Source organism: Lagopus leucura, unplaced genomic scaffold (genome assembly GCF_019238085.1).
Source record: "Lagopus leucura isolate 7727_CA_CO unplaced genomic scaffold, USGS_WTPT01 Super-Scaffold_741, whole genome shotgun sequence".
NCBI classification, from domain to species: domain Eukaryota; kingdom Metazoa; phylum Chordata; class Aves; order Galliformes; family Phasianidae; genus Lagopus; species Lagopus leucura.
This window is the reverse complement of record NW_024962256.1, coordinates 7,495,849-7,519,380: the sequence shown is the minus strand read 5'-3', so window position 1 is coordinate 7,519,380 and position 23,532 is coordinate 7,495,849. Positions and strand designations below refer to the sequence as shown.

At 37.4% G+C, this 23,532-nt stretch overlaps 1 protein-coding gene across 1 annotated transcript in view; it reads right to left on the bottom strand.

Annotated features, from left to right (window-relative positions):
* Nucleotides 1-404: 404 nt before the first annotated feature.
* The window catches only part of PLPP4 (phospholipid phosphatase 4), a 45,359-nt gene continuing 22,231 nt past the window's right edge, over nt 405-23,532 (bottom strand). Inside the window, exons 3-7 of the mRNA XM_042863854.1 lie at nt 23,041-23,131; nt 20,357-20,420; nt 18,784-18,908; nt 2,065-2,235; nt 405-753 (exon numbers count right to left, since the gene is read on the bottom strand). Of these exons, the coding sequence (XP_042719788.1) occupies nt 554-753; nt 2,065-2,235; nt 18,784-18,908; nt 20,357-20,420; nt 23,041-23,131 (651 nt within the window). The 3' untranslated portion in view covers nt 405-553. The remainder of the gene's footprint in view (nt 754-2,064; nt 2,236-18,783; nt 18,909-20,356; nt 20,421-23,040; nt 23,132-23,532) is intronic.

The following is a 23,532-nucleotide window of genomic DNA, read 5'->3' as shown; positions in this document are numbered from 1 at the left end:
CCCATCATAAGGAGTTTATCGTGTTAGAAGGCAACAAGATAAACAGAAGGATGATGCCCTAACTTATTAAATTACACAAAGAAACATCTGGCCAGAACAGACACTGAACACTTGATGAAAAGTGCTGTGTATACTCATCACCCATTGAAGTGAGTGAGTGCTGAAGACAATCAAACTTTCTAGGAGATACAAAGTACTTAAGAAAATCTGTTTCCAGATCTACAGTATCCTCAACCACATCTTCTTTAAAATTACTTTCTTGATCAATCTCCCTGTGGGATTGTCTTTTAATGTCCTGTTTCCCCTGAATAATCTATCTGTTTGCAGTAGACTGAAAACAGATAATTCAGCAATCAATATGAACAGAAACTCAGAATTTAAAATTATAATGATACTATGGCATTAAAAAAAAAAAAGTTCAATTTGTCTTTATAACAAGGAAACGAAAAAAAAAAAAAGAAGTGCAGACCAAGTGTATGGTAAGAAACACTGTGTTAAGAGACCAGCTTAGTGAAAATGTGAGAAGGCTAGAAGTTCATTTTGCATTTCTTAGTCATACTGGACCTTCAGTTATTCCCTCCAGAGGCAGGCCAGTAGCATTATCTGCTGTAGGTCTCTCTTCTTTCTTCATTGAGTTCTGATCTAGCAGGCTGACGTAAGATTTATGACAAGCTGTATTACCCAAAGGAGGGTAGTGCTGTCTGTAGCAAATATAAGCAAAAATGAGGCCAATGATCCCTCCAACAAAAGCATCTAGGTAAGAAAACAACAAAGTCTTGTTACCACTGAATGGACAGACTGTAAGGAACACTGTAAATACAAAGCATTTGATTGACCTATGTTTAAACCAGACTTTCTACCTTTTTCCTTTGCCCGTAAAGGAAAAAGAATATTCTTTTAATTTCAGCAGTTATCTTTCCTTAAAAGAATCTCTAAATGGAGATCATGGGGACTTGAAAGCAGTCAGTATATTCAGGATTCATAATGAAATATTCTAATATTCACCTATTTCAACAATAAATCCTGAATGCTACATTTTCTAGCCAAACTTAACGGGCTTCCTAAAATCTTTTAATATTAATGTTCTCAGTCTTGACTTTGTAATTTACATATACTCTACTCCACCTTTCACCTACAGTATGCCGTCTTGGACATCATATTGATGGCCTTTGTTCACACACCACAGCACATACAATACAATTGGATGACGCTGCTGGGCATGAAAAACAAGGCCTGAGCTTTGGCATAGCATGTTACAAAGCGAATATGACTCTCCCTTGAGAAGATAGTTCTTCCAGCTAAGGGCACAGGTCACCTGCAGAGCATTGTGTGCCAGCACGATTCTAGCTTGGGAAGAGCTATCTGAGTTTCCAGATTGAGTTTCAGAAACAAAAATATGAGCACCTGTAATTGGATACAGATACAACCCCTTGGGTGTAGTTTCCATCCATCATATATAAAATACAGCATAATAATGTGCCTCAGAGCACATGTCAGTACATAAATCCTAATCCTTACTCTTGGCAAGATGTAGTGCACTATGCAAACACACATCCAGAACTAGAGAGTAAACCCGAACGCTGCTGTTCATATTCATTTGTGTTAAACTAATTCAAAAAGGTCTCACACAGAGCACAAGAAACCTAACAGCTTCGTGCTCTCTGATCCGAGTGCAGCAAGCCCTGGAACAAGGTAAGAACCCTGCAGGAAACTAAGAGATTCCTTCAAGAGTATGTCAAGGTTAATGGATTGTGATTTAGCTGCTATGATAGAGCAAGATGCTGCACAAACACAAAACCAGAGGAAAAAAAAAAAAGCGTGTAATAGGATGTCTTGCTCTGGTATGGGGACTTCTGTATGAGATGGGAAAGAGCTCAGTGGGACCAAGTAACGCTGCACTTAATTGAAACCAAAAGGTAGAAATTCAGGAGTGTCAGCCAAAGAGAAAGAGAGGTCTGCAATAATGTGCATTGTAACTCACATGATTTCAATGAAACAAACAAAAAAATACAGAAATGCAAAGCTAATAATATAGATACATGAAAAAGTATCTCCATAGCTCACCTTGCCAGTGGTGTTTGTAATCACACATACGTGACAGAGCAATCATCATGGCACAGTAGAGTGGCAGTATTGCTGCACAGAGCCGCCAGCTCTTCCCCCGGCCATTTTCTGTGAAGCAATGCAACTTTCCAGCTAGGTAGAAGGTGGTAAAGCCAAGGCCTGAAAATGCAACTGAAAGAAAAATGCAGAATTACAGTAATTTGCCATAAATACAGTGTAGCATACTATCCTTTCAGATCTGACAGTAGAATCCTTCTACTGCAGAGAAGCCATGGTCTCTACAGGGGGAGATGAGGAGCCAAGCTGAGATGGCAATAAGCTCCATCTACGAGAAGTGAGGGAGTTTCAGAACACAAATGATGATTCCACATAATCATATTAACAATGCAGTTATAACTTTTAAAAGAACATGGCCTATGCTCTAGGAAAATACATTATTTATTTATTTATTTATTTCACAAAAAAGTCAACCATTGTACAAATTAATATTAGAAACAGCCACAAAACCACACAGCAGTACTGTATGAACGGAATGGGCAAAGATGATGTGCAGATCCATGACGTACATCTGCTCTCCACAGCAGTGGCGTTATCTCTGCAGCAATGCAAGCAATCAGGGAAGCAAACACTGCAATGTAGAGCCACTGCCATCTGATCTGTACTGAGCTCTTATATAATCCAATGCGTCTGCAAATACTGTGCTACCTCTAGCCATTCACATTTCCAATAGCAATTGATTCTTTTTTCCTTTAGCAATTCACCTTTTTCCTTTGGGGGAGAAAGTGGCTGCATAAAGAATCTCTGATTTTTTTAATACATTAAGTCAGATATTTGGATGAATTTATAACTTGAGTCACAAAAGCCTTTTCATGTTAAACCTTCAATACGTCTTTCATGATTCGAGACCTATTGTAAAAAGTTCAAGCTCAAAGCTGAAAATGAAAAGGATGCAATTGTCTTACATTTAAATGATATTTTAAGTTCCATTAACACATTCCTACAGAACACACTGAACTGGCAGCAATTACAGAACACAGCAAGTTTCTGAGCTCAACTTCCTTCCTTTTCCTTTCACCTTCCAGAATGCAAGTGGGGTGTTGTGGTTTTTTTTGTTTTGTTCGTTTGTTTTTAGACACTTCAATGCATTTTATAGCTGTAGAAAAATCAGTGCTGCTGCTGAACAGGTACCCCTGCAAAATACAGCGAATGTCCACAACAATCATACACCAACATAGAGCATAATCACAGAATGGCCCTGGTTGGAAGGGACATCAAGGATCATGAAGCTGCTGCAACCTCTTGTCACATACATGCAGGGCCACCAACCTCCATATCCAACACTAGACCGGACTGCCCAGGGTCCCATCCAACCCAGCCTTGAACACCTCCAGGGCATCAGGGGTGGAGCATAAGCACATAAAGCACTGACAGCAAAATTATTAATATTTATCCAAGTATTCAAAATCCTTTTTTTGATTGCTTCTATATGTTTTACCTTTCTAATACCTACCCAGCTCTGTGAGAAAAGATAAGTTGCATTCACAATAGAAAATTCTGAGTTTCTGCCTTCAGTGCTGGGTCAGACGTGCCTTTTTTCTAATCTGCCAAGGCTTTTTAAATGCCCTTGTCCTCATGTTCCCAAACGCTAAGTGTGATAAAGTAATTACTCTGTTTTGCTGATGAATCTATGGGATGGACTATTTTAGCTGACTGCACAATGGTTTTATAAGTTTATACCACACAGCTGTTTAAATGCAATTACTGAAGATTTGCACTTCATCTTCAAACACACAAATAAATCATTTCTTTAGACTGGATAAAGAGAGACAGAGAGAATGCTAATTAATCAGCAAACCAACACACCAAATGTTTTGTTTCCTAGCAGCTTTTCCAACCAGTGCTGATTCAGTATTTGTCAGAGGACGGTGGGAGGCAAACCTTAAAATATAAGAGGCTTGAGCAATTGAATAAATCTAAGATTTATTGCAGATTGGGTTACATTCTTATGCTCAGTCCTCTGCAAGTGCAATATACATTTGCTTTGCCCTTCATACCATCTATCTGACAGGAAGAAATCATTCCTTCTGCCATTTTTATATCATGGTGTTCTTGAAATGAATGTATTTTCAAGACACATCCTCAGAGCAGCAGGTTTTTTAAACAAAACAAAAACAAAACAGCATCTGCATTTCATTCAGATTTCCACTCTATTGGAAAAAAGTCTTACAAGGTGTAGGAGCTTCTCATGGGATCAGAACAGAAAAAAAACACTGAAGTACCTCTGTACATTAATGCCTCTGCTATACAGAAAAACCAAATTTTATCACGACCATATCAATATTGTAGATAATGAAGAATGCAGAGAAATCTTTTCCTTATGCACTTAAATTCACAAGTGCTCATGCCTTAAGTTCTTCAACCTAAACCTTAGTTTCTAAACTGAGGTTTCATATTCGTGATTCAGGTAAGGTAGAGCTGACCTGCAAAAGCACTACAATGAATATTACAGCAACATCCATCGAAATCAAAATGCACTGCGTTGCCTTTCAGCAACTTAACTTAGCCCCCAGTTAACAGAAGGCATAAAACAGAACTTTCTTCTTTAAAGGTAACTGCTTCATTTGTTTCTGAAGTGGAGTTTAAGCTGAGATCTTCCTCGATAGTTAATCACTCGTGAAAGATGAAACACTGTAGGATTCTCAGTAAACTGACTGAGGAGATCAGCACCTTAAGAATTTGTTCTACTGTAACACTCTTACTAAGGCGAGGTTCCTTTTGGTATGGGACAATGTAATGTAATTCTGAGACTGAGCAGGAAAATTGCACGCATCATAAAGAACATCTGCTGCAGATGGAACTGCTGAATGGAAACTGTTCTTTTCTCCACAGTAATCTACATTGAAAGCACACAGTTTGCTGCAATGAATGTTTTAAAGAGGTGAAGCAGCACACAGAAACACTCTCAGCCACAGTAGCTACACACATTTTCATGATTTCTGGACTCAAGTCTCTGTGGATGTTATTTATTCATTTATTCACCTTGAATTATAAATAACTACTCTCTGATCTTGGAAGATGTATATGCATGGCAATACACAACCATACTGTAATACAGTTAGGATTTAGGGCCTAACTAGACATACCTAAGTATTTCCACAAAGAAGAGCTTGTGAATGAACAGAGAACATCCACAGAATATATTTTTGAACCAGACACAAAGCCAGATTTTGCCACACATGGTTGTGTTCCTCTAAACTGAAGGTGAAAAAGAAGAGACTCACACACACTCCCGCAAGGGAACTTAAGCCCAATGTAAGTTGGAAAAGTACCAAAATGATACTCTAGCTCGTAGCTATGAAAATAATAATTTGCAAAGCAGCTTTGTGTTACAATATTATAAGACTGATTTTCCTTACCCTGGAGTGTGCACATCCAGAAAGGGCTGCTTGACCCCATATTCACAGTGATAGCGCAATCAGCAGAGAAGAGCGCGGAATTAACAGCTAAATACTTGGGAATGTGAGATTATTTATCATAAACGTAACAATACATTCTGAAGCCATGGTTCCTCATTCCACATTTATCTGCTAGGTCTTCAAAATATCTGGGAGGATTTCTCCTGTTTCCACACAGTAGAGTGTGTGGAACTAATTTAATGCTAATCACCATCTAAGAATGGCAGTTCTTTTTTCTACTTCCATAGGAAAGAATAAGGGAAATGAATTAATTCTGAAGATATCCATGTCAGTGAATGTAACTTAAAGCAAATGCATCTGAATTTGGCAGGTTTCAAGCTAAGATCCCAACATTTCTGGGTTAGCAGATGGGAAAATTATCAAGAAAAGCCAAATTCATATATATATATGTATTTTTTGTGATGCAGTTCAGCTGTGGAGCTTGATACCTTGATGCCAGCACTGTTTGAGATTAATGCACTACATGGGATTGGTAGTAGGGTTGGAACTAGATGATTTTTAAGGTCTCTTCCATCCCAAACTATTCTATGATTCTATGAAAGAACTCAACTGCTATGCACTCCATGCAGGCTACTTTGCTTGATGGCTGTATTTTGAAGATATGATCAGTCAAAATCATTGAACAAACAATTTACTCTTCAAGAAATCTAGGATTGCAGGTGATATTTACACTGAAGAACTGGTCAGTCAGTAGAACGTACTTGAGAAACCTTTTTTTTCCCCCCATGCAGGCTGGACTCAGTATTTCACTGCATCATAGGAAAACTGCAAAAACGTATCAGATGACCTACTCTATTACATACGTATTTTCAAATTGTCTAATGTAATAAAGGTCATCATTCTGAACAAGAAAGATGGCAAAGAGGCACAGCAATGTTCCTCATCTACGCTAATACTCCTACTATGTTAATTTCTTACGATCTGGAAGAAACCAATACTCTGTTTACATAAATAAAGCAAGGAGCTGCATAAAGTACCAGCCCTCTTTAGAGACACTGGCACAAGGGAAAATGAGAAAATCAGTTTGATTCAATTTAAAACAGCATTATCTTAAGATATACTTAACACAAATTCCAGACAGAAATATTTAATTAAGTGCTCAATGAGGAGAAAAGAACAAAGGCACATTTTTTAAACTACAGAGTAATGGTGCTTGAAGCATATCAGAAAGAGCTCTGTCTCAGCATTATCATTATTGGAATGCACAGAGCTTTGTTAGACTCAACTTTTCAGATTGCTTCTGTCACTCTCTTTTGAAAAAAAGGTTCGGAGAAGAAGCAAAGGGAATGACAGCATCTAGGAGCACAGCAAACCCCATTCCGACATCTTAATCTCTCAGGGGATGTAGGTGGGTTTAAAAAACCATCTGTATGGAGCAAACCAATTATCAAGTTAAAAGGCATACAGGGACAACCCGTGAACAGGAATCTGATCTAAAGCCCCCAAATAAATTATTCATTAAAAATGAATAGCTTTTGTGAGTGTTTTCTGGAAAATGAAGGACTTGAGGACTTTCAGCATCTCAGGTTTCAGTGGATGCTTTGCTAAACACACAGCATGTGTCTTCCTTACATGATACAGCTTAAAATCTGGAAAGAAAAAAAAAAACAAACCCCCAACTCATCTCAGTGGCAACAAATTATGAAACTGCAAAACAACCATCACAAATGGCCTGTCAGAGAAAATGATCCATCTCTTTGTAATGCCTTACACTTGCAATGATTACTGCATATTTTTCGTATTCAAACACGTACTATTCTTCACAGGAATTGCACAGCAGCCTGCCACAATTCTAGCTGGGGCAACTGGTGAATGTTTTCAGTTTCAGACTGTTCAAAGCCTGAAATATTTATCTTTCCTGAAGGAAAACATGATACCAAATGGCTGCATAAATTTTAATGCCGAAATTCAATTCAAAGAGGATTTTATAGGAGTACAATTCCCAGAGTACATTTTGAGCTTATTATCACAAGGCAAAATATATATCTGTTTTTCCAAGTGGGATAGTCAATCACCTTCCCTGTGGCTCAACTTTATTAATTTCTTTCCACAACAACAAAGAAATACAGTTTAGCAGAAGCAACATGAAAAGCACATCACAAAATACAAAAGTATGCAAGGATCTGGAAAACAAAAAGGAAGTACTGGAAACAGAGAGACGTTAGAACAAAGAGAGAATTATATTATCTGAAAGGTAAGTAAGCAGACTATAAATCATTAGCTTGCTTTGTCAGGACTGCTGCAAGGAATTCCCATGAAACTTCTTTGTGCATTTTTTTGCCTGATATGTAATTTACAGGAACCTTTCAAGACATCTCACTACATCTGAAATATCTAAAGTGGTCTCAGGGCATGCGTCCCATCTAGAAAAAAAAAAGAAGTGAAGTTCTTCTGAATTGCTCTGTTAATTTCAGTATTTAACAGAAAGTCCTAGAGATGAACCTGTTCCATGGACTCCTTTGCCAATTCTGATGACAGAAACCTTGAACAAATTCCCTTTCTCTGAGAACACAGTAAAGACAAAGCCCAAAACGTCTCAGATTCTGGAATTACTTTGAACATAAAGAGGACAGCACTCAGGCACTAAGCACAGCAGCCTTAGCATCCAACACTACAACAGATCACCTGATGAATTCAGCCCTCTTCATACAGTTGAGCCAGACTAAAATACATCTCTGCAAGGTGTGGTTTTTACTCTTTACTCATCACTGAGATCTCCACATTTTTCAGTCACACTTGGTGAAATTAAACCCAACTAATGAATTGATATTGGATTTAAATCCAGGACAGAATGGCATTTGGGGAACGGCACCGCTCTAGTGTGGTCTGTGGATAATGCATTTATCTCCTTACAGGCATAAGGAAAACCATGGATTGACTGAATTTTGTTAGATCAGACCTGCATCCCTTTATGAAATAAAGAAAATATGCCTCTAATTTCTTCCAGAAAAAAAATATTAAAACTGAGACAAGATTTGTAGAGTAGTTCAAACAGGTCAGCTCTAATTAAATGCCTACTACCTTGACATTTATGATAGCCAGAGGATAATTTTCTTTTTCTGCTCTTTGTTAGCATAAATACAGCATCTAAACACAAGCTCTAGATCATCAGCTATTTAATTCTAGTACAAATTATTGTCACTGTGGGATTTATGAGGCAACTAAGTATAAATAAGTCCTGTCATGGACAAGTTTTTCTTTATAGCTCAACATTCTTTCAAAGGGGAACATACCAAGCCACACATTGAATGGGGTAACTTCTTACCTCCCATTCTGTCATACATAAATCTTCAGTATTGTCCTTGTAAATGGATGACATACTGCTCAACTGCTTACTATCACATTTATCATGCCAGGTAGTTGCATCAATCTCTCTTGGACATATGGATCAGCATGTGAAATACAGTCAAAACACAATTTGAAGAGTATTTTAGCGGACAGAAAAGCTTTACAGCAGAGGTTTGGAGTGTTTCCACCAAACGCACAACACAATATGGCAGAGAGCATCAAGGAGTGTGCTGTAAAAGCTGTTGCCTGTTTGTATTTTTAATTCAAGAAAAATAAGTCTTTTGGAGATCTGTTTGAGATGTACATAATCTGAATCTCAGACTAGCAGGATTTGATTTATTAGTAGTGTTGGAGAACTAAGCTTTACGGAGTTTGTCTCTTAAGCCCCTCATGAATTCAAACAGCCTTTGAGTGCTGAGAGGTAAATATGTCAAAGAGGTAAAAACCTGAAACACAAACATTCCCAAGTATACTTACAGTTTGAATTAAGAAGCCAATAAACCCCACAGGGGACCTTTTTTTTCTTGCCTAAGACATTTATTCCTTACTTCTCAAGATACTTATATAAGAGGATGAAATATTTCAAAGAGGCACTGCTGTACAGTTGTTAATTAAGAGATTTATCTTGAAAAGAGGGAGTAGCAGCAATTACTGCCAAAACCTGTGGCTTGTAGCTCATCTGTTACTTAAAATGTTCACTCTCAACTGAAGGAAATATGATTATCCTCCATGAAATTGCTAGCTAAGGATAATTAACAGTTGAAATTTAAATACCCAACTATAATTACACGTACTGCAGTAATATTTGATACAAATTATCACAGCATAGCAAACAATTCTATTGAAATTCAATAATTCCTTCACTCTGAATCAAACCAACCATTTTTTTTTTTTTCAAACAAATGAATGTCTTTTAAAATGTAAAAATACTTTATTTTCTAAAACTAACTAATTTCAGTTACTTATTGAGAAAGGGGAAGAGAAAGTGGCTGTCCACTGTTCACCTAAAAGACATAATACTTTCCAGCCTCTGCCTCCTCCTATTTTTGGGTTGTTTGGGGCTTTTTTTAGTGACACAGCAAGACACACCACAAATACAACACAAACATACGTGAACACATTCAGCAGAACAGATAATTTTAGAGATAAAGGAGAAATGAAATATTAAACAATCTGCCAGTCAACATCAAAAGTGCTTTTTTTCTTTTCTTTTTTAAACAGCTATGATTTTCCATATCTAAGATGGCAGGTTTACACCAAGAAGTCTCCTACTCCAAGAGATATTTATAACATAAATATGTTTGAGCTCCTACTTTTAGACTTTTTTCTTATTTGCAGCATGTGATACTTCCATTATTCAATACAGGACCTTGCTGCGTTCATCCACTCAAACTTACTAATTTCAAGGAAGTCACAGAGGAGGACAGCCAGAGCAGGCAAGACAGAGAAGCCAGGTTAATAAAATGCAGAATAAAATAACTAATAATATGACAGAGGACTTACTGCATCACTGAGCACCTTTCACCAATTTAAATTACACACAGACCTGAGTCTGTAGAATTTGCTTTGCTATCAAAAAACTATCTGAACCATCCCGATTTCCTTACTTAACTCTCTCAGTACAACCACCCATGCATTTTTCCCTCTCCCCTCTTTAAAAAGAGCTCCTTTGCTATTTTTCACTGGCAATTTCATTTCTATGTTCAACTTGAGTGGTTTTCCAACATGATATGGAACTTCCAACACAATCATTTTCCAAAAGTTTCTGCTCAAACAGAATACAGAAAATTGTAAAATCACAGTTTAGATTGAAAACAAGCGAGAACTAAAAGTCTCAAGAGAAAAATCACCAGAAAAAATACAGGAAATCAGTTGACTGCTACAAAGCAGTGTTCACTTTAAAAATGTTTAGCATCAATATTTTATGTGTAGGGTTTGTTAGATAAAGCAGCGACTTCATTATTTGCTCAGTTCTCTGCAAAAGGGAGGAAAAAAAATATTACCTATCTGCTCACTTATCTGTAATAGCTGGTTTCTTTCTGTGTAGAACTGACAGTAATAGCAAAACCCAAATGGGACTTTCTGTAGATGCTCTGCACTTCTCTCATTCTGGCACAAATTACAGTCTTGATTTCATGCCATCTATCACACAGTATTTATCTCGAGAGATTTTTAATATTTCCTTGTTTTCAACAGATACATTTACACGATCAAATATCTTTATTACTGAGTTTCCTATAAATTGATAAATCAGGCAGACACCTCTACATAAGGGTGCCTCCCATTTCAGCATTTTAATTCAATTTTGAGGGTTCTATTTATTATTATTTTTTTGTTTAGTCTTAGCATGGTCTCCAACAACATAATGCAATGTGCTGCAAGAGGGGACTGTCATAACAGTTTCAACAGCACATGCCTGATCAGAGTGAAAATGGTGCCACAGAAAGTCTTACATGGAGTCTCTAAAGATTTAGAAATTTATCCTATCCAAAATTAAGAGCTTCATACAGTCATTCCTGGACAAAATAAATCACAGAACCCTATGCACCAGCCTCCTCTGTCTTCAGGTCTGAGTTGATACATTTATTTTCTTGAGCTTTCTGACCCGTTTTGCTCCACAGAAGAGCTGTCATCACAGTTCACAGGCTAAAACTGATATTCAGATCCTTAGAGTAACTCAGAGTCATTTTTGCTGAACAGGTCAGTCAGAAGAACAATGGTCTTAGCTTTGTGCACAGCAGAAGTCTACAATACCGTAACCTTTTCTTCAGGCTATGAAATCAAGCATGTACCTCAACCTTACTGAAAGCTTAAGGTTAGGCAAAAGAATGGAGAGAATTAGTCTGAAAGCTTTTCCTCTACACTGATGAAAGAAAATTCAGCTGTAATGACCAAGAAGGAAAAAACAGCTATAATAACCAAGAAGCAGCAACAGCTGCTGCAAAAACATGTTTATCCAAGTCAAATTCAGAGACTCTTACTTCCAGCTCATTTCTTTCACTTTGCTTCTCCAGCTCTTGAAGAAGAACCATGTCAGCTCTTAAGAGCCATTCATTCCACTCCTCATTAATGACCTAGGATGCAAGATGATAACCCTTTTCTTCCCTCACTCTCCTTTGAAGCCTCAGTCTATTCCTAAATTCCCTGTATTACATGAACTGGAGATTAGGAAAAACAAAACAAAAGCCTCCTAAAACCTTTTGGTTTCCTATGTGAATCACAAATTAGAGTGGACTGCAAATCATTAAATCACAGTCCTGAGACCAAGAAATCTGGTACAATTCAGTTACAATTTTCTGATGTCTCATGTAGGCTTTGATAATGCTAAATCACATGCTACTTCTGTGAAGAATTACACTACTTCCACGTTTTCTTCCAGAAGGTTGGTGAATGTTGCTGGATAGCAGAGAGATGTAACACCTCAGGTTTTTCAGCCATCTTAACAAAAAAGGCTGCGTGCTGCTGAGAAGCAAAGATCCCTCATGCAGCTTGAAAGCAAGCCTACCATTTTCAGAGAAATTAATGGAAAGATAAGGATGTTCCCTTTCACCTTAAGATTTGGTATAGCCTCAGGCAAATAAGTGGTATTAACAACAGCATAGCTACATGGCTATATCTGTGCAGAAAGAAAATGGCAGCTAGACAGCAACCTTGATTAATACAATAATATACATTAGAGCTGCTCAGTAAGTCGGCATCTGAGTAATTCAACATACAGTCTTGATAGCTTGTGAAATTTAATAGGAACTCTGTTTCTAGGAAATGTGTCAGAGTTGGAAGGAAAGGCATACATACTCCTAATAGGATGTGGGGGCTGATATTCCTTGTGAAGGCAGACATGGAAATGCAATGAGAAAAGGCAGCTGGGACTCCTTTTCTCTCCTTGGTCACAGATAGGACTGGAATATCTCTGCAGAATAATTTTTCTTTCTTTTTTTTCTTTTTTTTTTTTTTTTAAAGCTTGTTACTAGGCTGAGCAATTGCTGCAGTCATTCATAATGGAATCTGGCTACTTAAAGTAGAAAATTACTATTCAGAAATGGTCCAAGGATATAATCTCATTTATTAGGCCAGCAGAAAATAATGATCCTTTTTTTTTTCCTCTATTATTGTTTCTTTTCTAGAGACACTGCTCTTTCTCCCACCAAATAAGCATGGCTGACATCACATTCAATACTCTTATCATGTACATATCCTATTTTTAATATAAATAGAATCTACATCGTGTTACATGCTCCACTTGCAAAGTTTTCTTAAAGGCAGTGGCTGTACTTAAGTGTACGGTAGGTATCAAGACTCTAATTCTTAGATTACTGCTCCCATTAACTTTGTTTGCTGATCATTTATTTGATGTAGCAAGACAAATATTAATAGAACAGAATTCCCCAGCTAATTCAGTTCTGGCATTGATTCTGATCATTTACCCTCTATACTGCAAAAAAACTGACATTACCCTCTACACTGCAAAAGGACATTTTACCTTAATCTGTAATGAGTTTATACCTGAAAAGGCTCACCCTGAATAGAGAAATTAAAAATCAATTCCCTGCAATGTTACAATTTGAAATGTGAAACTCTTGCAAATCTGGCCATGGAAAATGTTAATTACCTAAACAGTGGCATATCACCACATAGGCCATTTTTGTAAGGAAAGTGCAAGTTGCTAAAAAACCACACAGTATGAAAGAAACAGTACTTGTCAAAGAAGAATTTCTAATAGAAAATGGATAAAGCCAAAACAGAAATTGACCATTTGTTGATTATTTTCCTTCCTGTCTATGGAGACTGTGAGGTATTTGTAAGCCGTGGGCTGAAAGTTGATGTACATTTAGCAGTTTAATACTCCCAGAAAAGTATCTTCTTACGAGTACCCAATAAAGACTCAACACATGAAAGAGAACTCAGGTTATGACAGTAAGAGTCCCACACTGATCTCACTGTGCTGTTTCTCTCAACCCTCTGCCATCCCAGTCCACATCATTCACAGCCATAGGCACACAAGACCCATAATACACATTTACAGCACATTTGTACTTGGCATTGCTGGCATATCTTCATTTCAATGACGAATTCTGGGTCAAAGATGCAACTAAAATGCCACGTGGCAGGTCTTCCTCGTTCTGATTCAGAGTTGAGTGCAAAACTTGGTACCACCAATTTGAGGAGATGATCTGGATTCATAATTTTGAATCAAAATCTTCACAGATGGCAGCTTAGGGGACTTAATTGCAGGCAGTAATTGGAAAAATATGTGGATTTCTATGAATTTGTGCTTCTAAAACAAGCTTTTTGTGATAATTGTTTTTCATTCTTTTACAGTATCCCTCAACTTGCAACTCACCACTTTCATCGTACACACAACACTCAACTTCTCCACCTGAAGAAATCTAGTTACTGGAAAATAATACTTTAAAATCAATTATCAGTCAGTGTACAAATAGTCCAAATGTATCTAGCCTAGATAAGCACATGTTCTTACACTGAAATCTGTTTTGGTCAAAGATGATTTTTAGAAGTGATCAGATGTTTCCCAATGGTTTTGATACCTGGAGAGCTTCACAGTGCAGCAGCCCAAAAATATTTTCTGGATCTCTTATTAGCATTCTTGATGAGAAAAGGAAGTTACTACAACAAGGAAAAAAAAAAACTCAAAACTATGCAGAAAATTACTGGAGCATGCAGTAATCCATAATATTCAACCAAAGCTTAATAGAAGAAAATCATACTAGCATGATGAATTCAGAGCAATTAGAAATGAGATACCAAGATCATAAAAGAGATATCCAATTAGGTGGCTCAAGATTAGACCAGAGGGAAGTATTTATCCTACAGGAAGCTCACAAACCGCATGCCAATCAAGGTAATTTTCAGCTGTAGGAAAATGCTACAATATAAAATGTTTAAAATTAATATAGCAAAATGTTTATGTTTTTTAAATTTGTCATGAATATCTGCATGTGGCAATGAACTGACACAGCACAAATGATACAAGAAGGTTTTACTATCTTCATTATCTGTGAATCTATGCATATACCTAAATACCAGATTTAATTCTGTAAGATGTCAGGGTGCCTGACTGCCTGGTCAAACCTTCCAGAAAGACATAAATGGCAGGAAATATTCTCAAAAGCCACCTGTGTACAAGCTCGCAAATAATTTTTTGTTTTATTTGTTTTTGTTTGTTGCATAGCAAGGGATCAACAGCTTAATTGAGCTCTCTCATTTAAAGTAGGAGAAAATACACAAAATAAAAACAACACATAACCCACAATATTTGACAGGACCAGTTTATATTTGTGATATCATCAGAACCATAAAGTGAAAAAATGATTTTGCTCCTTCAGTTCTTCCCATCTTACAGGCACCTGATTGGTAAGACAACAACACCACAGCTACCTTAGCAGTCACAGTCTTCTTCTCATCTGCCTCTACATTACAACCATCACTCCTGTCATAACCATGGCATATCAGCTACAGATCTGCAGCTCATTTGTAAAACTGCTGTAGAAAAAAAAAAAAACAAACTTGTAAAATTTTCCAATCTCAGCTTGCATTCTTTGCTTCTTCACTTAATGGAGTATGAACACAAAGGGCTTAAAACCTCTTTTCCTATTTCAAATACCTTTCATTTCAGGCAAAGATGCAGTTCACATCAGTCTGAAAGTCTCTTACTTTACAAAACAGTCTGTGCTCCACACTTTTTTAATTCGTTTTATACAACCTGCTTGGTAAGGGAGATGACAGACAAGGGAATTTAAGTGGAAAAAAAAAAATTAAAAAAAACACCAAAAAAAATACAAAAAGATTATCTGTGCTCTAACGAGGAAACTGAACTCTCCTTCAGGGCACAAGCGGGACACAGGTAGTTCACAACATTATTTTTGACTACACAAGGTCAGGTCTGGCCATCTGGGGGTGCCAGCACTGCCACTACTGTTACACCTCCCAGTAGTGCATTTCTATCATACAACAGTCACAGCAACACAGACTTTCTTGTTAAAGGCCACATTTTGCATGGCTGACGCTTTAGATCCTGATATAACAAAGCCTTTGATTGACAGCCTGTCCAAGGAGCACTGCAAGAAAAATGAGTTTCAGGATGAAAATGGCTCTCTACTAAAGCTTCTAATCTTTCTATACAGGCAGTCTGGAAGCTTTCACTTGTGATTTATTTTCTTCCCATGTTCCAGTTAAGTAGAAAATACCAACCTACAGCTGGCTACTTTTAAATGTAATTCCAGAAGAGGTACTGGAGCTCACGTCAACCCTCATTCTTCCCATTAAAATTTCTTCAAAAAAAAAAAAAAAAAAAAGCCAACAGTAACCAAATCAAAAAACAGCAACCAAAATCGTTTTTGCTGTCACTTCACAAATTCCACACCAAACAGAGGACAATTGAAATCTGAAGAATGGAACTCCTTCACTTTATCTTGTGGTGATCTCATGCTGTAGGAAGGGAAAAAGTAGCAAAGGGAAAAAAAAGTCTTGTACTGAACTTATGGAAGGAAAACCTGCAGTTAACAGCACGTTAAGAAGGCAGGAAGGGTAAATTTTTAAAGCTAATGAGGGAATAATTTTTATTTTATTTTTCTTTTTACAAAGACGAGGGAAATGTAGTTTACATATTACACAAAGCCAAAGACTGAAAATGCAGAATTACAGAAACAAATGCTGAACAGAGGTGACAATATCCTGAACATCCTCATTGCTTCACACATCCAGGAAGGCAGTGAAATGTGTTTCCCACAGTCATGTCTATCAAGAAAATAAATACTACCACAAGTATAAATTATTCTTGATAAAATACTAATGAAAAAAACCTCCATCTAAATAATTTTGCTTCACAGAAGGCAAAAGGGATGGCATCCCATGCATATCAATTTGCAATTGCTTCCTTCTCCATTAGGAGAATAAAATACGTGTGGATTCAAAATACATAACCTTATCAGACTTAACTATTTGGAGCCTGATGTTATAATATTTAAGTACTTCAAGCAACTTCAGAATTGCCTTAATTTCACATACACTTACGAACAGATAAAAGCTACTGCATATATAATATCTCCTCATTCTCATCACATGATAACGAAAGGCTTTGCGGCAGGAAATAAAGCCAACTCAGCCACATGCTAATATTGTTCTAGTCAGGGAAGGGGAAAGCCACTCAAATGTTTTTTTCTTTTTTTTTTTTTAATCTAAGTCCACTGGGCCATCATTCTACTCCTATTGAATTTTCTGTGAGCTGCAGCAACATAACTCAGTGCTGATAAAAACCAATGGCAGTTACAAATAAAACCTCACAGTGCGTTCTGTGAGCTGCCCCACTGGCATGGCGACAGCACACCATGCAAGGTGACAAGCAGCCTTGATAAGAGAACTCTGACATGGGTCAGAACAACTCAGAGCACTACACACACACACAGGCTGTTTCCAGACTGAGCACACCCAAACACATCTCCCTAGATTAAACTTGGCAGCCCTAAGGAGTAAACTGCTACACTGCAATAAAGTGAGCAATTATAACATTTGCAGTTTATTGTGGGGTAACCTGCAGATTCTAGGTACATCAGTGTGTACTTCTAATTATTTTAAGCTTTTGTTGTTACACAGTGAACCAAGAGAATTGCAATTAAACATGACAGTCAGCATCTGAAGACAGTCTAAAGATAGCAGTAAGTACCTTTTGTTCTAAGTGGCATAGAATATAATCTGTTACTGCCTCTCTAATGTGAATCAAAACTAATAAACAAAATTTGACACAGCTGGGTTGGTTTACCACTTAAGACTATAAAGCTTATAAGCTTGCCACAAACATCTAGTACTCTCTTAACTGTTCAGGAACTCAAACAAGAAAAAGGAAACAAGATCAGCCTAGAATTTCATTCATCTCATTAAGGGACTTGTTATGTAACTCTGTTCAGTTACACAACTTGAAGTTATGAGTTCGAAAGAAGATCAGGAAGACAAACTCCAAAGGTTTGCATTGGTGCTACTTAACTGGCAGTTGTCAGAAATTTAACAGTGCAAGAAACAAACAGCGTCGGCCAAAAAAAAAGGAAAAAACACACGCAATAAACCAACCTTGTAGTAATAAATTTATTTTACACATCATAAGAAGTTTTATGAGACCTTCTGACATCAAACACAGTAGAAGTCAGGTCTGCAAGACAGAGGAAGGAACCTCTGTAACATCGGAGTTAATATAACTAATTTAATCAGATCTGAGTTTTCACAAAGTCACCTACATGTCTTCCAGTTCACAGCACTAGCTAGGAACAGCTGATCATTCCATAATATCCCATGTGGATAACGTGGATATTGTCAAAAGACTAAGAATACAGGAATTCATTCTTCTACCAGCAAATTATGATAACTTCTAAAGCTGTGGAGACTTCTTGAACCCATCTCATACCCAGTTCATTACAATGAACAGCACCACAATGATGCACCACACTGTCTCTGTATTCCTTCCTATCCCTTTCACCTCCAAGCATATAACTTCCCATGAAGAAAAGCATTTTAGTAATAGAATATTATAAAAATAGAGAAGAAAGAAAAAGATTTAGTAGATCTAGTACTTGCAAGATATTAACTCATACTTGTCAAAACTACTTTGGTCAAACACACTCTGCCACATTTCATATTTCAGTGGAATATAACAGTATATTCTATACAAGCACTGGATGCATAGAAGCCTGCATTAAGAAACAGGTACCCCTTAGAACAGCACTGTTTTCTTTAACCCTGTATAATATTTCACTCTACTGATAGTCCTGCTACGGCTCTCAAGTGGTTCTCAAGATAAGGAGAAGGAAATTTGTGGCAGTGGTGACTGAAGACAGAAGCACCCCTCTAGCAAAAATCAAGCTCACCATCTAACAAATAAAGAGTCATTCCAAAACATAGACACAATACAGCTTTTCACAAAAGAAACGCTGCATCTGAATGAACTTACAGGAAGAGTGGATACTTGGAAAGCTTTTCCTGCCTTCAGACACCAGATCTGGATCACCTGTGCAGTGCATTTCAGAGTTCATTACTCCATCTGGAAAGCAGCGGTAAAAGAAATCGGGACGCGGTCTACAAAAAACACCATGGATATTAAAAATATAAATGCTGTAGTAACACATAAACCTCAAAGCGATTATTACATTCACTGCCTATTTCACATTGAGTAGGTTTCTTCCTGCTTTTAACACAGAAGCAGAAATGTTTCGTTTTTCTGAAATAATCAATTTAAGGCAAATTTTTTGCAGGCAGGCTCCCTCAGGGAGTCCTCCAGCACAGAAGTTGTAGCCTGTCTCTCCCCACGGCATATTTCATTTGAAAGAGCACGCAGGATCTCAGCTCTGAAAATGAGCATGTAAGGCTGCACCTCCCTGCAGCAATCAGTCATGCATAACACTTCCAGGGACAGAGAAAAGTAGTGTAGAAACCCCAGAAAGTTGCATAGGTCACGCTGAGGCTTGGTTGAGAACAGGACAGCTTAGGTTATGAAACTGTCACCAGAACAACAACCAATTCCTATTGCCAGCCTCCATGCTGCCTCTGTGTATACACTGAACAAACCAAGATTCTTTTGCCCTGCTCTGAGCTAAGCAGTAGCACATAGGTTTGGCTGGTATCACAGTGACTGAGCTAATAAACCTTGCAGGAAGCAAGGTGAATGACCACATTCACAGACAAGCTGATAGAGCAGCTAGCTGCCTTGAAGTGCAGGCAAAATGAGCTCACGTCTGCCTGAAGAAGATGTTGCAGACATTCTTAATTATATTGCAAAAGCACTCCTTAAAATAAAAGTGCCAAGTACTGTTATTGTCAGGGCACGAGCTCTGTAGCAGAGAGGGTCCATCAGGCACCAAGCACAAATACTTAATGCTGCAACACAGCTGAAGCTAATCAGTTAAACGATGTACAAATTCAAGTCAGTTATATGCTTTTCAGGAGAATTTTTGATAAAGAGCCAAAAACTACTTGAAAATTATTTTCCAGAAAATTTGCTTGCTACAGTTTTTTTTTGATTCCTTCATTCAAATTTACACTTAAAGAACGGCCTACCAAGGAATGTGCTCACTGCTCAGCTCTAAGTTCTGCTGTTACCACACTGAGCGGAATACTTCATATAAAATGCAGGCAGTGGGTTATATCAAGGCTCAATTGATTTCTGTTCCAGCAGACTAGTGGCACTAGCATCTAAACTCCCACATACTGTGACCCTTCTGCGTTACCAACATAATGAACTGGTGTATGCTCACATCTCTCCTTTCAGACTCCTCATTTGTCTGGATCCACCAACTGATCAAACAAATAACACAACACAAGGGTACACATTCCCATCACAGTTGGATGTCACATAATAAAGTTATACAATACCTGTACCAGGGCAAGGACAGTTTTCCAGAGACCCCTGCTAACTCAATATGCTTTGGAGCAGCAGTTATATTTTTATTAAGATGTATTGTACCTGACAACTCTTTCTTAGTTTCTTTAAAAGTTAAAGCCATCATTTATAATATGACAAGACTTACCTTCCCACTATTAATTTAATAGTATTTGTGCAGACTCCATTCAGAGCTAGAGCCAAGGAAACAGCTACAAAACAGAATGAAAAAAAAACAAAACACAACAGAACAATAGCAACATAAATACCAAGCTATATACTGTAGCATTCCAGCATTTGATTTACAGACCGAAACCATCAGTGAACTGAAAAGTGAATGAGCTCTGAAGCCAACTGTATTTTTTCTGAATTACCCATACTTAGGGTAGACCCCAAAGAATCACTTTCTTTGTTCTGCTTTTATTCTTCAAAACCTGATTTTCCTATCATGCCATCTGCACAGACACAAACCATCAATTAGTAACAATAATTAGAGAATCAGTCCTGTGTTTATCACTTCTGTAATTTACCAAATTAAAATCTTATGCTCTTTTGGTAAAGTATTCCTGTATATACCTCTTCTAAAGTTATGTATACATAAATAAAAACACATGGCTATATGCATATCTATGACCCAATGAAACAGTCTATTTTAAAGTTAAATAACACCCTTTTGGCTAAAATTAGAACTGAATAATCTTTTATTTTTCTTTCAGAAGGACGTGGATGTTTTGACTAAAAATCTCAACATTTTCCCTCCTAGGATTTACCAACTTTCCTAATAAAACAGGAGTAATAAATAGGAGCTCTCATCCTAGGTATGACTGGATGATATTCTTTATTTGTACTCACATGCCAAGTCCCAAGACTTTCCAAATAACCTCATCTAAAGCCTGCAGATATTACAGCCTTGATTTCAGTGGCACTTAGATCCACTCTCTTTTAGTATAAAACTAACCCAATGCTGCAGTCCTCAATATAGCTCCCTGTTAAAGGACACGCATCACTGAATTTTATTCCTCATCAGAATAAGGTATAAGTAAATAAATCAGGCAAATCTTTGATTTCCAGAACAGTTGCAGTAATAGAGCTTTTGACCGTGACAGCTGCACGAGCTATTTTCCCATTGGACTGCTGCCCCAGATGCTGCACTTCAGCAGCATTCATCCTACCTCCATAAAATTGTTGCCTAAGGATATTATAGATCATAAAGATGTGTGTTGTAGGATCTTTCTTTAGGTAAAAAAGAAGAAAAGAAAAAAAAAAAGAGGACCTCCATCACGATAAAATAAGAGTTCTCAGACTTTCAGATTTTAACAGTAGCTGCAAGCAAAAAAAAAAACAAAAGAAAAAAAAAAGAACAAGTAAATTCTAGAGACAATGGTATTGTTCTAAACAGTCTTCCACTTGCAGCACCTATGTTCACAGTGACTACTTAGGCCCATGCTCTTTTTCCTCTTAATTGGTTTTCTCTTGGTTATTTACAGTGATCACATATCATGAAAAACATGCAAAATTCCAAAAAAATCAAATGCATATGAACAGTTTTGTCACAGCACATCCTCTATTTTAAAAATGGGTAAATGCACAGACACTTGCTTTCCAAGACACGTTTTCATGTCTTTTCATTAAGCCATTGTTTGTGACATGTCTGAATGAACCAGACTTCTTCCATTGCTGCATATCGTTTACAGTGGCAATCTAATCATCAGATGTCTGCGTGAAGCTGGTAAAAAAAAAAATTACATCTACCCTCACTTTATTTACTTCAGGAAAAATTCACACTGCCCACCCATAAGGTGCACAACTGTCAAGAAGGCACTTCAAGAGAAAGGATTAATGGCACCTATAGCAGGAAGCTAACTGCTGCTTAGCCTCAGTGCATTGGATTATCTTTCTTATACTAACCTACATGATGAGCAAAGCATTTTCACATCCTTTTAAACATTCATTCCTAAAGAAATTCACCTTTTGAGGGATTTCTTGTTCGTTCGTTATGGATGTTACGTGCAAGATCTCAGCACCTATCTTTTGCCTTAAGGCTATCAATTAAAGAATCTTCCTATCAGCCTCACATCACCAGATGCATCAAATCTGGTGAATGAAAACACTGAATCAAATCAATGTTCAGTATACTTGAGCATAATTAAGCCACAAGGAGCTCTACATCTATGGCACTCATTGAACAGGGATACCTTGCAGAACCATCAAGGTTGGTGCTTCCTTAAAGTGAGAATAGCAGAGAACATGGACCTGAGAACAGAGATTTCTCAGGGGTTCTATAGAAGGAATCGTAACAGAAGACAACAACAGAAGGAAAAAAAACAAAACAAAACAAACAAAAGCCTCTTCTAAAAAAGTGAGAAAAAATGATGAAGAAATTAATCCAAAGCTCCTTTTCTTCACACACCACAGAAAGTGAAACTCAGCACTGTTACCATACATGATTTGTTATTGAAGCTTACTTCAACTCAATAGACTTGACAGTTAAATGTCACTATAAGTCATTTCAGAATTTACTACAAATGACTGTTGGAAACCAAATCAGAAGTAGGATCTTCTCACACTTGTGCTAGAGCACCTGGAGAAAGAACAAGCTGATAAAATTCTGGTCTTTGCTAGCTAGGCTTTGTAAGAAAGGCACAGAATCCATACATTTAGAAGCATACAAAAAAATCAAAGATCGCAACGAGGCTTGCAGCTACAGCTGCATGGAAACCTACTGTAATGGACTGCAATGGAGACAGGCTTTCTTTGTGACTCAAACTACAACTGGAATTGATCTCTGAGGAACATCACACAACTTCCATCTTGAAATATGACATACGTTACCTAAGAAAGCCTCTTTAATCTCAGTCTTGTCCGTCCGCCGGATTATTTTCACCACAAAAATGACTGCCAGTGGCGTTAGGAATGAAATTGCCTGTAAGAGGTAACAAATATTGTGTGTAAGCATCGATTACTTTTCAGTCCAACTGACTAGTAATTAGTTCCAGTTAGCTCCATTTAAGCAGGAAGGCTGAATGATCTTCATCAAACTCTTGACCTCAAGCAAAGTGGGATGATTCGTCTTTGCAACTACAGGACAACGAATACATTAAAACTGTAATATGATTTTGAGCTATAATTGATTTGCAATTGCCTGGAGCTGCATTTAAAGTGTTAGCTTCATAAATGAAAAAAGCAACCAACTCTCAATTCTCTGAATTCCCCTTAATTAACACTCTGATCCATAGAGAACCTACATGTTCTTCCACACTAAGTACTGCTTCAGGAGGCAGTTCAACCAGTCTGTGCTCTCCACAAGACCCTATCCAATCCAAC